The following is a 14,977-nucleotide window of genomic DNA, read 5'->3' as shown; positions in this document are numbered from 1 at the left end:
CTCTATACTTTTTCTAGCCTTACGGGTGACACGAAAATACCCAAAAGCAACAGTAAAAATTCACTTTCTGCTACTGCACAGCTTCACGGACATGTAATTTTGCATTCGTATTTATTCACATACACTCGCTAAAATTTAATGCACTAACACACAATCATATGCACGTGATTTATGTCCGTGATGAGCTATTTGTTATTTTTTGCTATTTATATCGCTGATATATATTTATAGAAAACACGATATTTATTTTATTTATTTATGCTTTCGAACGATAAAAATAAAGAAGATACGTTGAATATTAATTATACTTGAAATAATGCTATCGGATCCCTATCTTTAGTTTCACTTGTTTATTTGTTTAAAAAGAAAACGTTAAAACTAAAGAATATGAACAAAATGCTACCCGTCAAATAATGCAATTGAATTTCAATAGAATTTCGATCGATAACATTTCATTCCATGATTACTCGCAGAATTCATAAAGAGGAACATATTCGATATTACGCATGCACGTTTCATATTGCATAATTCTTATTCCCTTTGATATCGACAATTACACGCATAAACGTAATATCCTTTTTATATTACTTTGATGCTCAATTTAAAACTTTAAGCTCTATATTATCATCTCCATTTCGTTGTACACTTTCTTTTTTCTCTACTTGTTAATGTATGACTCGTATGATAGTTTAATGTATTTTCCCTTCATACATTTTTTCATGTTTTCGTATTTCGCGCTAGATATATATATATAAATATATATATATATATATATATATATATATATATATATATATATATTGTATATTTCACACTTTCTGTGTATTCTAATTTTGACCTACTTTGAGGCATTTTCGCATAATTCCGGTAGATGTAATTCGAAGAGATGGACGAAATCTCCTTTAGCTAATATATATGCTAATTAGCTTTTTCTCTTGCCTTTCTTTTACGTAAACAACATTTACCTTTTACTAAAAGATTTTCGCAAATAGCATATGCTGATTTGCAAATTTGCTTCTAAAACTTTCGTCATATCAAAAGCATTGTGCATATTACTCTTTATGTCATTTGCAAAGAAAGTAAATATCTCACTACACGTACACTGAATTGTCAATGTGAATGACCTTCGAATTAAACATTCTGCTTATATGAATGTATGTTTTTCTATATATGTATGCCATTTATATCACATGTAGGTATATCATATTTTTTAAGAGGTGATTTGTTAGAAACAGAAACCTAATTACCTGTTTTTGTCTCGGCAGATACTGAAATTGACAAAATTGTTATATCACTACCGTGATTAAGAGCACATTAAATAATTGTAAATGGAGTACAAGCATTTATTTAGTTGTTTCAATTAAATGAAACGTTCATTAATTTTAATACTATAAAACCTATAATAATCTTCTAACTTAAATTCTTCATTACCTTATCTTATAATATCAAGTATCACGTAAATTAATACAAAGATATTTAAAGTATGGTATAATCAAACAGTTAATTAGTACATTACAGCGTAGCTTCATAAACCTATTTAACGTCTTAAAAAAAAATAAGAAACCCGAATTTTATTCTTTTGAAATCCCCGAAATACAGATTTGAATTTCTAATAAGAAATAGGATAGTTAGGTATTCTGTTTCAAACTGAACGTATTTAAAATGTTATGATAATGATACAAACAAGTTGTAATAAACATGTTTCCCGCGTTTGTCTTGATGTTTGCTTTGTCTTAACAAGTGTATTGTCTGTCGTTCTTGTAAACATGAATGTTGACTTCTTAATGGTCTACATATTTGCAGCACGATATCTCGTTTCTGCAACTTCCATCAATCCTAGATATTATTGATGTTTATACGTCTATACGTTTGACTAGCACGATGCCATTTGCAAAATATGCATACCGTGCTTGTAAGTACTGTGCGTTAAACGCGGCAATGCGTTTCTCTCGTCTCACCGAATGTTTCATTTATTTCGCATTTAATATACTACACATTCGTTTGTCGGCATTATCTACACATACTGAGCTCCGGTCCAGTCGATCTAACATTCACGGGATAACGAGCGGTTCTTTTTTCTTTCTTTTTGTTCATCGAGCCTCGATCGTTAACGCTTTCTTAGCGTCGCAATAAAATTCCCGAAAGCTCTTAACCCTCAAACGCCAAACCGCAGACGGCAATGACTCGGTCATTTCCAAACCATATAATATGTATAGAATTTTAATTTTGCACGAAATTTCACTGCCGCATACGGAGGGAAATTATACATCATAAAATTTCGGCAATTTTAAAATTATAGAGATTACATATTATACTGAAATTATATATGGAACCGTAAAATTATGCTGGTTATATCATATAACAAAAATTATGTACTCTCTTCTTTGAGAAATATTATAATCTATTACACTAGAAATGTATCCCTTTGTTTCATTCAGTGCTTGAATTCCAAAAGGCCGAATCATAGCCCAAAGAGGGTTAAATTAATTATTCAGAATACAGATTACCCGCTTTTTATTCGTCATCGCAGCTTCCCTTTTTCTCCGTTTCTTTTCTTTTTTTTCTTTTCCAATATCAAACGACCGGGCGCGTACCTCTTTTCTCAAGATGTTATTAGTTTCCGATAAAAATCGTCGATCGACGTTGATCATATACGCGGCATTGAACGTGTTCTTAACAGAAGCTGCAGTTAATCGACGTGAGAAAAGTATTCGTGGAACGCGATACGAGAAGCGGGTCGTTGTTTACGAATCGTTGATGACCGAGAGGTGAGAAGTTTGCGGGAAATGTTGAAACTTCTCATTTGGAACTTACCGATGAAGTTTCGGTCGGTTCTAAAAGTTTCTTCGAACGTGTAACGATCGACTGTGGACTCTCGAAGCAATCACTGCCGGCTCGCTTCCACCATGCCGAATATGTCGGTTATTTTACATGTTTCTGATGGTGTTCTTGGTCGTGCAGGTCGTGTTGGATGCCCACACTTCATGGCACCGGAAGTGGTCCAGCGCAGACAGTACGGAAAGCCTGGTGACGTCTGGTCAGCCGGAGTACTACTTCATGTCCTATTAACTGGTACACTTCCATTCGTCGGCTCTCGAGATAGACTGCGAGAAGCAATTTGCAGAGGACGAGTACAGGTAGAAATTGACCAGACATTACATTTTCTCTGTTTTTACAAAGCGCGCAAGAAAGATAATCATGTTTTGATGTGCATTTAGCTCTGACGAGCACGCTTCCATATCTGTCATAAGTATAATAAATGCGTAAGGTATTCGTAAAACTTGCAGATGGGATCGCCATTATGGGACAATATCAGCGAGTCAGCCAAGGATCTCATACAAAGAATGCTCACAACGGATGTAAATCACAGGATTACCATACAGGAAGTGCTGAACCACAAATGGCTCAGAGTAAGTCGTCTTTCATTCAATCTGTTTTAACGTCATTTCCATATTTAACGTCATGTTCAAAATGCTTTTTTTTTCATGTTTTAAAGGAAATCAGAGTTTTCGAGCGTTTAGAAGTCTAATCGATACATATGGAGTAAACTCTAGGGAGCTTAAAGCTTCCATCGCGAAAATCTGAAAGAACTTTCGAAAGATAATCGTGTCATCTTTGCGAGATAGATATTTAGAATTCAGGTATTAAAGTACTTAGATATAGTTAGTACTAAATTAATGAAGTTCGAAGTGGTGAAATCGTGAAATTTTTAAGAGGAGAGGCATCTTGGGATTTTGAAGCAGTACATACGTTTAGTAGAGATGGGTTCGAATACTTGTATAATGTAATTTTACACTAGTTCAAATTTGATTGAGAAAACTTACGTGTACTACTAAAAATGGTAGAAAACGATATTTTTAGATCATATAGCTTTGGGATTCTTTATCTGCACTTTGGGAAATGTAAGTGGAACTTTAATATAATCGAACCTAGGCCAAGTGGTTTGGAATCGAGAACCTTCTATTCTCTGTGTAAATCTTTCAAACGATAGCTTTTTGTTTGCAATACGAAATTCGATTGAAGTCGGAGTATACGCTGTGTAATATTTATACCTAGTAACGTAGTTTCTTGCCTTGTAAAGTTTGAATATAATTTTCGCGACTCTATATTTCATGCAAATATCAAAATAAAATCTACAAGGGTCCATTCTGAAGTTCGATACTAACTTAGTCAATATAGAAAATGAAAAATTCTCTTTTAAAGTAAATTTAATAGAAATCGACTCTTACGAAGTGAGATTTTTGCATCAAAATCGATTTGAATTCGTGAGTGCGTATTGAAGCCTATTCTATCCTTAGTGTTGAGCCATTTGTGTTAACAACTTCTATTTAATAGATGCTGCGAGCGCATCTGGTTCTTTTTATATCGTATCAGGTTTTCGATAAACGGCCTCATTTTCTGTTATTATATCCGGTGAATGTACGTGCGCATGTCCATGGCATATGGTGTAATAAAGTAAGAATATACTTATATGATACGACAGTTAGCCAGTGACCTAAGGTAGCGAAGCTTGGAGTCACCCCATATATCGATGCAATACACGTGCAACTGGGCTATCGATCGCTATAGCAGGGGCAAAGTTCCACCGGTTAATGAAAATAACTGTAGCGGTGTATATTTTTCCCTGTACTAGTTACAGTTTTTTGAACGTGACTGCACATTCGCTGAAGTCCTAAGAACTTCATAGAAACGCGCGTTAATGATCGTCCTTTTTTCGTTAAGAAGAAATTGCCCGACACAGGAGTTTTTTCAAAGCGAACATTTTTCTACTCGAACGTGTAGATTGTTTCCTACAGTATATAAAAATACATGTGCATATATTTGTTTACTTTTACTGATTTATTTTATTTTAAATAATGAATATTTATTTTTGTTAAGTATATACTCGCTAAATAAAAAGGATATTGATATTTCTGTGATTGATAAATATGGGAAATTTGATTCGTTCTTGGCCGATGAAATTAATGAGAAGTAATTAATACGAGGCGTTCGTTCGATGCTCTAATTTCACTAAGAACTTTCTCAAGTGATTTATCATACATATCATGGCGTAGCATTAATATTAAGTTCATTATTCATTATGACAATATTGAAGTTGCATAATCTCTAAACAAACTATATTTGTAGGATCGTGATAAGGGCGTGGCTCGAATACATTTAGGCGAAACTATAGAAGAGCTTAAGAAATTCAATGCTAGACGAAAATTGAAGGAATCTGTAAAAGTGGCGATCTCGTCGTCGAAATGGCACATCCCGTATTCGGAAATTAACGGCGACAGTTTTTTCGACATAGGCGATGATGAAGTTATAACCACAGGTATAAATATTTTTAATATCTATTTGTAATGTATATATTGGTTAGCTAATTATGAATAAGTAGGAAGGAAACAAATAATTTAACCATTAATCTTTATATAAAACTGAACGAATTAAGGAAGTAAGTGTCATTAAATAAATTCCTTAAAAGTTTTCAATTTTAATTATCATTAAAACATCATAATTTGTTGATGTTTTCACTTGGTTATTGTTATTATCTTTTGCTTGTTTCAACGTTGCTTAGAGTTGCAAATAATACGTGATATGATCTAATATTAAATCAGTTGTTTAAGTTAGTTCCAATTCTAATTAAGTGAGTGGTCATTTTCTACTTTAATATCGTTTAAATTGTTGAGATTTATAAATTCGTTTCATCAGTATATTCTTTTTATTACACTTCTGAAATTTTGCGTTAATTAGAATTATAGGAACTAGTATGTAATATCGAGAATGATTCAATGTATCAATTGTGTATTACTTATTACGTACTATCATGTGTATCTTCTAAAGACAAAATTAATTTCTAGGTGCTGTAGCTGAAATTTTAGACTCTCTGGATGATATTGAAGTACTTCAAGAGAGTGGAAGACTGACACGTGCTGAGATACTTAATGCAGTTGACGATTATCGTCTTCGTGCCATTCTAGAGGTAAGAATATGTATATTAAAGATACCGTAAAAATGATTTATATATCAACTTTTCTGATTATATGCATACATATATTTCATATTTCGTAAGATAGTATATGAAATGCAGTTCCCACATTATCTTAAAATGTTCCATATACGTAATTCGTTTCCTCTGTTAAAAGGTATGTTGTACATCAGAAAAGAAATTTAATGAAAATTTTTATTTCTTACTCATAAATAACTCTAATTTATTCACTTACTGAGTGTCGATAATATAACGACTAGAATGATAAAGAATATCATTTGAAGTCAATTATTACGAATTTATACGACTATATACTTATATGTTCTTTTCCAACGTAATTTTTATTGATATAAATTTTCATTACTGGGTATATCTGAGAATATAAACACACACACACACACATACTCATATGCACTTCTAGAGTTCCTACTTTACCAATACGCAGAACGGCAGTTTCCGTCATTCGTGGCGCCACCGTTAGTTTCTGTCGGTTTATATTTACGCCAGTTACGCGTCCTCATTTGACGTGGGAAAGAGCGCAAGCGCTCGAAGTCCGTTTATTAAGATGGCTGACGTGCTGGTCTGATAAACAAAATGCTATACAGGATTGAAATGGCGCCGTATTTCGTCTTCCATCGCATAGATGTTTACGTGCATCTCTTTTGTGTTATATAAACGATCGCGTGGGATCGAATAGCCCTCGTGTTAAAACTGGAAACGAAAGTAAACAAGAATGCGGCTTTGTCAATTAATGTACGTCGGCGAGGTCGAATTGGTCGGTGACCTGCTCGAATTTGCCTACCTCTTGGTGAGTAAATCGATTTTGAACAAAAACGCGGGTAATCGTTCCTCCGTTGGTTTTCTCTTTTTCTTTCGTCGGTAATGTAAACAATATCGTCGCTCCATCCACACACGAACCAATCGCTGTAACGTGATGAGACATCTAAAGGTTTCGTGATGAACTAGAGTATTTTGCCGCGAATACGATTAGTACATGGCTGACAGACGTGATAAGCGGATGTGTAGGAAATAAGCACGTTTTATTCTAAATTTATTTAAACGTTTGGACGAAATTGATCTTATATTTGTTCAAGTATTATTGTTTCTATTTCCTCTATGTCTATGTTCTCGATTTGTTAATGATTATTAACGATTTCAAGTCATATTTATGGGAATTGTATTTCACGATATACAAGACGAAATAACTTGAAACGTATTTATGAGATATGTAACATTCTGTAATATTATACATATATAAGCGGTACTATTGATAATTAGATCATAAGCGTGTAATTGTTATTTGTAGTTGAAGTATTGTTATATCTTTAGTTTGGAAAGTTAAATAGAATGACTAATATGGTTATTGTTCTTTAGCTTTACGATAGAATCTCGACCCGAGTTCCAACGCCATGTCGAGCGCCGCAGACAGATGCAGTTCAGCGTGCGCGAGAAGTCGAGGAACTACTTCGAGAAATAGAGCATTCAGCGATACGAAATATCGATAGGGCGGATCTTCGGGAGCTCCATGAACTTCTCGTCCAGCCGCACATGAGGGTAAGTTTTCGAGAAATTTATTTAAATTTCGATCGATTTGTCGATACTGATTTTGGCGCGAACTGCAATTCAAACAAAGCTTACTGTATGTACGTATAATCTCGTGGCACTATACTAATCAAACAATAAATTGATTCTTGAAATTTTATGTAATTAAATATACATAATAATATATAAATATATATTATATATATTTTATTATATTTTATATATATTATACATATAATATGGAAAAGTAAAGAATATAGAACGAATATAATTTTTGGAGGAGGTATAAATTGTATTTGAGTATAAAATATATAGGGATATAAATTATATTCGTGTTTATGAGGAGGACAAATTAAGATAAATGATACACCCTCTCACACAAAGAAATATTTCATTTTTAAATAACTTAGATTGTATTAGAAACAAAATGCAGCTAAATCAATTTAAGATTGTAAACGTTATACATTAGTAAAAAGACTAGACTCTTTATAAAATATATTTCTCAATTAATTGTAATGAATATGAGGTTTACGGCGTGTTTATTGGATATAAACTATATATAGTCAATAATATATATAAATTTATTTGTATATCAATCTAAATAACGATGGGAAGAAACTATTAAATTAGATCTTTCTATTGAAATCTAAATAGTTATTGGAAAAATATTTATTGATAGTTTCTAGAAAGAAGATCTGTTCATATTCTGTTTTTTTTACTTTTTCTGTTAGAATTGCATACAATTATTATGTACTCACTGTTTATCGATACAGAGTTTCAATTCCAATCGCATATCTCACTATTAATTATACGAAATAGGATTTCTGACTAATTCTAGATAAATTTATCTTATTTCAACGCGGACATATGGTTGACACGACTTTGTTCCAGGTGGAAGCATTTTCGAGATTTTAAGGTCCTCTCCGCTTCTTATGCGACGACACGTCCAACGACCTATAATCTATCGTTTACTTAAATTCACTTTGGGTCATTTGCTATCGCTTAATGTTACATTTTATTAATGTACAATTATTAAATGCCTCCATGTGGAACCAATTCGTTCGTACACTATATTCTTCTCTCGAAACTTGTTACATTTCATATAAAATATCTCTTATATTATTACAATGAATTAGCTATATATATTTAAAAAGTAAAGTATATAAGATATCATAAGACAACATAAAACGCCCTAAAAACTCCTGCGTCTATCTACTCTATCACAAAGACTGTGTAATCTCGGAAAAAGCAAAAATGTATTGAAACTGGGTCGACAAATTGCTAATCATTACAATACCGTTTCCTTTCTCTCTTGTTTCCCGTTTTTGGTAGAGGCATCAATGCGAAGGGGTCTTGCGGCGTACTCGCAATTACATCGTTCTTCCTTTTCGCCGTGGCAGTCGTCGCTGGTGGTAGTATATTTATCGCGGTGTTTGACATTGCATGCGATACACCGTAAATAGGGCACAGAAATGTAGGTCGATCGTTAAAATTCTCATTTAAAAATCCCGTAGCTGTAGTGAGAGAAACACGTAAAGAGGGGAAAAAGATAGTACGAAAGAGCAGGACAAATATGGAGGAAGAAGAGAAAAAGACAAATAGAGCTGGACTAAAAGAACGATAGGACTGTTACTGTGAAAAGAACAAGTTCTGATAGTCGGCTGGATCTACGTACCATCGTGAGCGACGACTTATTAATTATTCCTTTCACGCTGAATGTTACACACGTTCGTTATACTCTTACTTTTCTGGAAAATTGGGTTGTCCGATTCTGGTTCGATTAGCGTTATGGAAATTTATTACTAGCCCGAAGCGTTTGGGGGTTCGTCATTTGGAAGGCTCAGGAAAAATTTTGCGTGTCATTTTGAGCCTGAGGAAAATTCATTACCCATTTTTGATGATATCGAATAGTATAATTATGTATTCGTTGGCCAATAATTAGAATATCCGTAGATAATAAAATGCTTTTATTTTGTTCGACTGTCGCTTTTTACTGAAAGTGCATATGCCAGGTTTCATAGAATTTCTACGTTCCTATATTCATATAATAAAGGAAGCTTTTTTTTTTAAAGAAGTGATTAGTATTTATTATTAAGATAGTTAATTCTGTGATAATAGATGTGTACTTCTGACAATTCATAAAAAGGAAGATTAAATGTTCTCTTATAGGTTCCACCATAAGTTGTATAATAATTACTTAAATTCACTTTGGGTCATTTGCTATCGCTTAATGTTACATTTTATATGTACAATTATTAAATGCCTCCATGTGGAACCAATTCGTTCGTACACTATATTCTTCTCTCGAAACTTGTTACATTTCATATAAAATATCTCTTGTATTATTACAATGAATTAGCTATATATATTTAAAAAGTAAAGTATATAAGATAATTTATATGCAAGTTAATTTGTAAAATGATCCACAAACTTGTTATATTTTATATTAAATATTGTGCAGACTAACACACCCTGCAAAGATCAAATATTTTTGTAACGAGGAGGTCTTGTTATTCTATTTATATTTAACGAAATTTAAATTACTATAAGTTGAAAATTAAGTACAATTAGGTTAATTTTGATAATTTTACATTTCGTTTTGATAATATATAGAAGTCATATTGGACATAAAATTCCACGTATTATGCTGTAAAATAATGAGGGGAGGTCGATTATTTCAGTATATGAAAATGGCATTGTTTGTACAAATATAGCGTTCTTTTCTGAAAGATATATATCTAGTTTAAATATATACATTGTCTTAGCTATCATACATCATCTTAGCTATCATTATTGCTAATGCTACTACTCATATAATTAACACATTAAATGCAGTTATTTATATTATAAATAATCCATATTTGTAAATACAGAGTATTTTTGTATATCCATTTGAAACAAATATTAATTATAAATGAATGTAAAATGTCAGACTTTTGTCGGTACCTTCAGTTATAGAATTTATACATATATATTTCGTTTTCAAGAGACCATGTTATTTTAAATGAAATTGATAGTTCAGAAAAGGTTTAGTATGTTCCGAATAATTTTAAGAAGTTGTCGTTTGTAAAAAGTGCATGTCAGAAGATGCGAATAGTGGATCCTTTCCAGGACTGTATTAACGCTTCCTGGTAGAGTTTGAAAATATCCAGAGTGAAGTTGCAGTTGCAGAAATGATAAAATATAACTACTGTTCGAGCGTTCAAGAGTTACGATACGAGTTTCAATACGATTTCGTCCGTACGAGTCAGTTAGAGAAGCGAAGCCGGCTTGATATACCTGTCGCAGTAAAAAAAAAAAAAAAGAAAAACAAATCAGCCTCGACTAAAGTTCGCCACTTGTTTGCGTATCAACTTTCAATCTATTGTGCTTTACGTACCTATTGTTTCAAATTTGTTTTTTACATGAATCTTTTATTTTCGAATATATTCACTTTCGTGTTATCTCACATTTTACATTTTAATTTTACACTATTTTAAATAATCAAATAATAATTTTGTTCTATGAAATATCAATATCTATAATAAAAATTAACAGAGATACTGGGACAAATTTTTATTGTAGTTTTTTCGGTGTACTAGGAACAAAAATTTTATGCAGTTTTCATATCACATCTTTTGTATTGTGTCATATATGTATTTGTACATTTAAGTATTTTATTATCAACAAATATATGGTAAATAATGATCATAATACGAAGTACAAGATACTATAATTACAAAATAGGAATAGTATATCTTACTGAGGTATGATGATTATTTTATTAATAGGGAAATTAAGCTAATATCAAATGAGTCATGCAAAGGTATTCTATGTTATGCTTTTATAGTCAATAGTTCTTTTATTCTCTTTTCATATGAAAAATATCCAGTTTCAAATATTGAAAAACACAGAAAGGGGAAAGTATCATGTTTAAAGCTTCATGAATAATATCGAATTTCAAGATATTTCATTCAAGAAATCGAATAGGTAAATATTTGCGCGTGAAATATCTCGTCCATGGATGTCAAAGGTATAACAATGCCAAACATAAGATACGTTATTTTTTTCACATTAATGTTTTTTCTAGTTTTCCTTTACATGTAAATACCAAACGATAAGGAAAATTGTGAAATATCTTGTTCAAAATATACGAACGACATCGAATGTCGAGAAATCTTGTTGGAATAGGTATTTGTACCTTGGATATCTCCTTTGCGAATACCAAGTCTAATGTTGCATCATCGAGTAGGTTCGTCGAAGCGACTTGCCTACAGCTCGTTCTGGAAGCAATACTTCAAAGAAAATGTTTGTCAACAGCCTTTTAACTGTTGCATCAGACGTGTTCTGAATGTCTCATAGTGTTTACAATCGATCAATCGCACTCAAGACTATTCAGAGGAAGAGAGAGAATGGTGGAAAGGAAGGAATTTGGTAAAAAGCTGACTTCTCTTTTGATATTCGTTCGATAGAGAACGAAGTGGTTGACGAATTTAAAGCGAACATTTTGACAAATATATGCGCATGAATATTCGATCGACTTCGAGATCGTGCAGGTCGACAGGTCGACAGAACAGTACTTGCAAATAGAACAGGCAGTTAGTTATTCAGATCTTTTTACTCGAATATCGTCCTGTCGAGCCATCGAAGTGACCACGATCAAAGTTGAATAACGTGCAGTTTATTATCGTAACGAATGTATGTATAATTTATTGACTAGTTAAACATTGATAGACGTGCAGATTAAATAATTGAAATGTTAGAAATGGCTTTTATCTTCTATAAAAGAATTTAATTCTCTTCTTGAAAAAAGCTTTCTCTAAAGAAACTGTTCGTAAGTTGAATGTAATGTTGTAATTGATACGCATAAAATTTGTTTGAAATATATTTTTATTAGTAAGCTAGGAAAATTGTCTACAAATAATTGCGATATTATTTTTGAGGAAAATTTTTTCCCTTTCCACTATTAGAATATTTTGAAATGTAATTCTGTTTTATAATATTTTCGTTCATCTTTTTTATTTTACCATCTTGGTATCTATTTTATGTCCTTATACATATATCGCGATATTCGCTGTTTGATGCGAATGTCGTGTTATTTCAAAGCAATTTGTTGCTTGTGTATTTAGTAGGACAACTGCAACTGGCTATTTCGGGCTTGTGTATACGTACTGCCTATTCAGCTGGTTTATATATAGGTAGAAACTATTCAAGAGGGTTGAGGATTGATCAATTAGCTCGTGTTATACTTTCTCTGGTACATTTTGATCCCTACTATTTTTTAGCATTCAATGGATTAGTTGGCTAACACGCATCGGGATCAACTAGAAACTTCGGGCAAGGTAGAAAAGATCAACCATGTCCAATTTCGTACTATGAAACAAATTCACTCTACTACACATAATCAAATGTTTTTTAAGGGACAGAACGAATTTTTTAATTCAATTTCCGTGACACTTCTCACGCCATTTATATACAACGATGAATTGAATTAGTATCAGTTAGAGAGTTATATATTATTTTCGAAATTGTATATATAGAGATAAAATAGAAATATAGAGATTAAAAATGCGCCATAAAAAATATCTATACTTCATAAAATATAAAGTTTACAATAAATGAAAGACAAAGTTGTTCATTCCTTGTTTCACATATTACATTACTATCCAGATCTTTTTATTCCACTTTTACTAAATTTCTGGGTACAAGATGTCTTTTTTGAAACGATGTTTTTTATATTTTGCTAACAGTAATATTTGATCTTATCCATCGTAATGAATTTGATAAGCTCTGGATTATAAAAAAGTTAGTAACAAAACGATATGCTATTCTGGTTTCAACCACTGAATATTCTATATTATATTATACAAAACATAATATATTTTAGATTATAAGAAAAATCTGATTAATTACAAATAACAAATTAAATTTCTTTCATTCTAACATTCATATTATTATACTGTATTTTGCATTTCTCACTCATTGGTTCCGTGCATCTTATGACATAAATGAGACGCGATTCTTGTAGTAAACTCTCTACACTATTTTATCTTTTCCTTTAATGCGACAAACCTATTACATTCCTAATACGCCCCTAATACCTTCTAAAAGCATTAGAACAATTTCAGTCAGCTCATCTCGTATAGCGCGTTTCGCATTTCAGCACTCAAACAACAGTCGCCGTAGCTAAAATTTTTCCAACAATCACTTGAAATATATTATTCTTCTAGCAAACCAATAATATTATCTTCCATTAATTACACAGTCTCGTTACAGCTAAAATCAAGAAGCTTGTTACATTCCTAATACATTCTTAGCAGCACTAGAACAATGTTAGTCAGCTTATCCTCTTATTACATTCCTAATACAATCCTAGCAACATTGGAATAATGCCGGTCAGCTTATTCTCTTTCTCACACGCCTATCAATGGCCTCTACTATTTCCAAAAAGAGCAAATACCTCGACTCGAACGTGCCAACATAGCCAGCCTCGTCAAGCATCGATACGCGCGCGAAACAGAAGAAACGATTCTTAAAGTTGGGTCACGATTGATTCACGTTCTATCTTTCAGTAGCACCGGGACGATGGTCGAGACTGCTCTAGACCAATCGGCAGTTGCTGGCGTTGGCGGTACTGCGAAAACGTCGGTTCTTCGACGCGGGGGTTGCTGGTCGCGTCGCGCGTTAGACCAGGGAAGCCGAGGGTGAGACGGCTGGCAAGAGCTGAAGGGTATGAGGGTGGGGGATGCTCGTTGGAGAAAGGGGAGTTGATGCCGGCCGAGGGTGGTGGGCGTCAGGCTACGAAAGCTAGTATGTCGCAGAACGTAGATCGCGAGCGACGCGTTCCGCTTCCCCTAATTCACGGTTTCGTCGACAACTGTACTTCCCCTGGGGTCGATCGTGTTGCTGGAACACGTGGAGATGATTACCGTTCGGTGACAGTTCGCGTACGATCGGTCCACAATTTCCCTTCTCATTGGTGAGACGTGCTACGAAACCATCCACCGGCGAAGAGCGCTAATTTCTGGCAACATTTTCTCGCGCTGCCTGTAAACACCCGGCAGTCCACACTGTTCGAGACGACCTCTCGCGAGCGTCACGTATTTCTACCTCTTGCGTTCTTCGATATTGTGTTTTATCATTGTGATCAACACGGCGTGCTTCGCTGATGGAAGTGTGTTGTTACACTGGAGTTTCCTGATTCGGTAAATCCACCAGTAGATCATCCAAAACGGCAGATATCCTACTGACCGCTGACCAAGCGTTTCCTTCTCATCCTCTATTCACGTTTCGCCCGTTCATTCACGAGTAGCCCACTTCGAGCTCGAACGTTTGATTATATGGAGAACGCAATTGGTTCGAGCTCGATAGTAATGGAATTCGCGTTTTGTCGCTCAAATGTTTTTATTTTGATCTAGTTGTTACGAACGTTTTCTTGAACTAAACACTTCGCCAAGAAATAAACATGAACCTCGAGAAAGGAGA

The 14,977-nt window shown here is 33.4% G+C and overlaps 1 protein-coding gene across 9 annotated transcripts in view; it reads left to right on the top strand.

Annotated features, from left to right (window-relative positions):
• LOC117204897 (peripheral plasma membrane protein CASK) overlaps positions 1-14,977 on the top strand; it is a 264,394-nt gene that overhangs the window by 46,067 nt on the left and 203,350 nt on the right. For all 9 annotated transcript variants that reach the window (XM_033442785.1, XM_033442791.1, XM_033442793.1 and 6 more), the window contains 5 exons: positions 2,962-3,137; positions 3,288-3,410; positions 5,128-5,317; positions 5,844-5,965; positions 7,346-7,525. In XM_033442785.1, the coding sequence (XP_033298676.1) occupies positions 2,962-3,137; positions 3,288-3,410; positions 5,128-5,317; positions 5,844-5,965; positions 7,346-7,525 (791 nt within the window). The remainder of the gene's footprint in view (positions 1-2,961; positions 3,138-3,287; positions 3,411-5,127; positions 5,318-5,843; positions 5,966-7,345; positions 7,526-14,977) is intronic.

Source organism: Bombus bifarius, unplaced genomic scaffold, assembly GCF_011952205.1.
Source record: "Bombus bifarius isolate JDL3187 unplaced genomic scaffold, Bbif_JDL3187 scf7180000007984, whole genome shotgun sequence".
Taxonomy (NCBI): Eukaryota; Metazoa; Arthropoda; class Insecta; order Hymenoptera; family Apidae; genus Bombus; species Bombus bifarius.
This window is presented reverse-complemented; position numbering and strand designations above follow the sequence as displayed.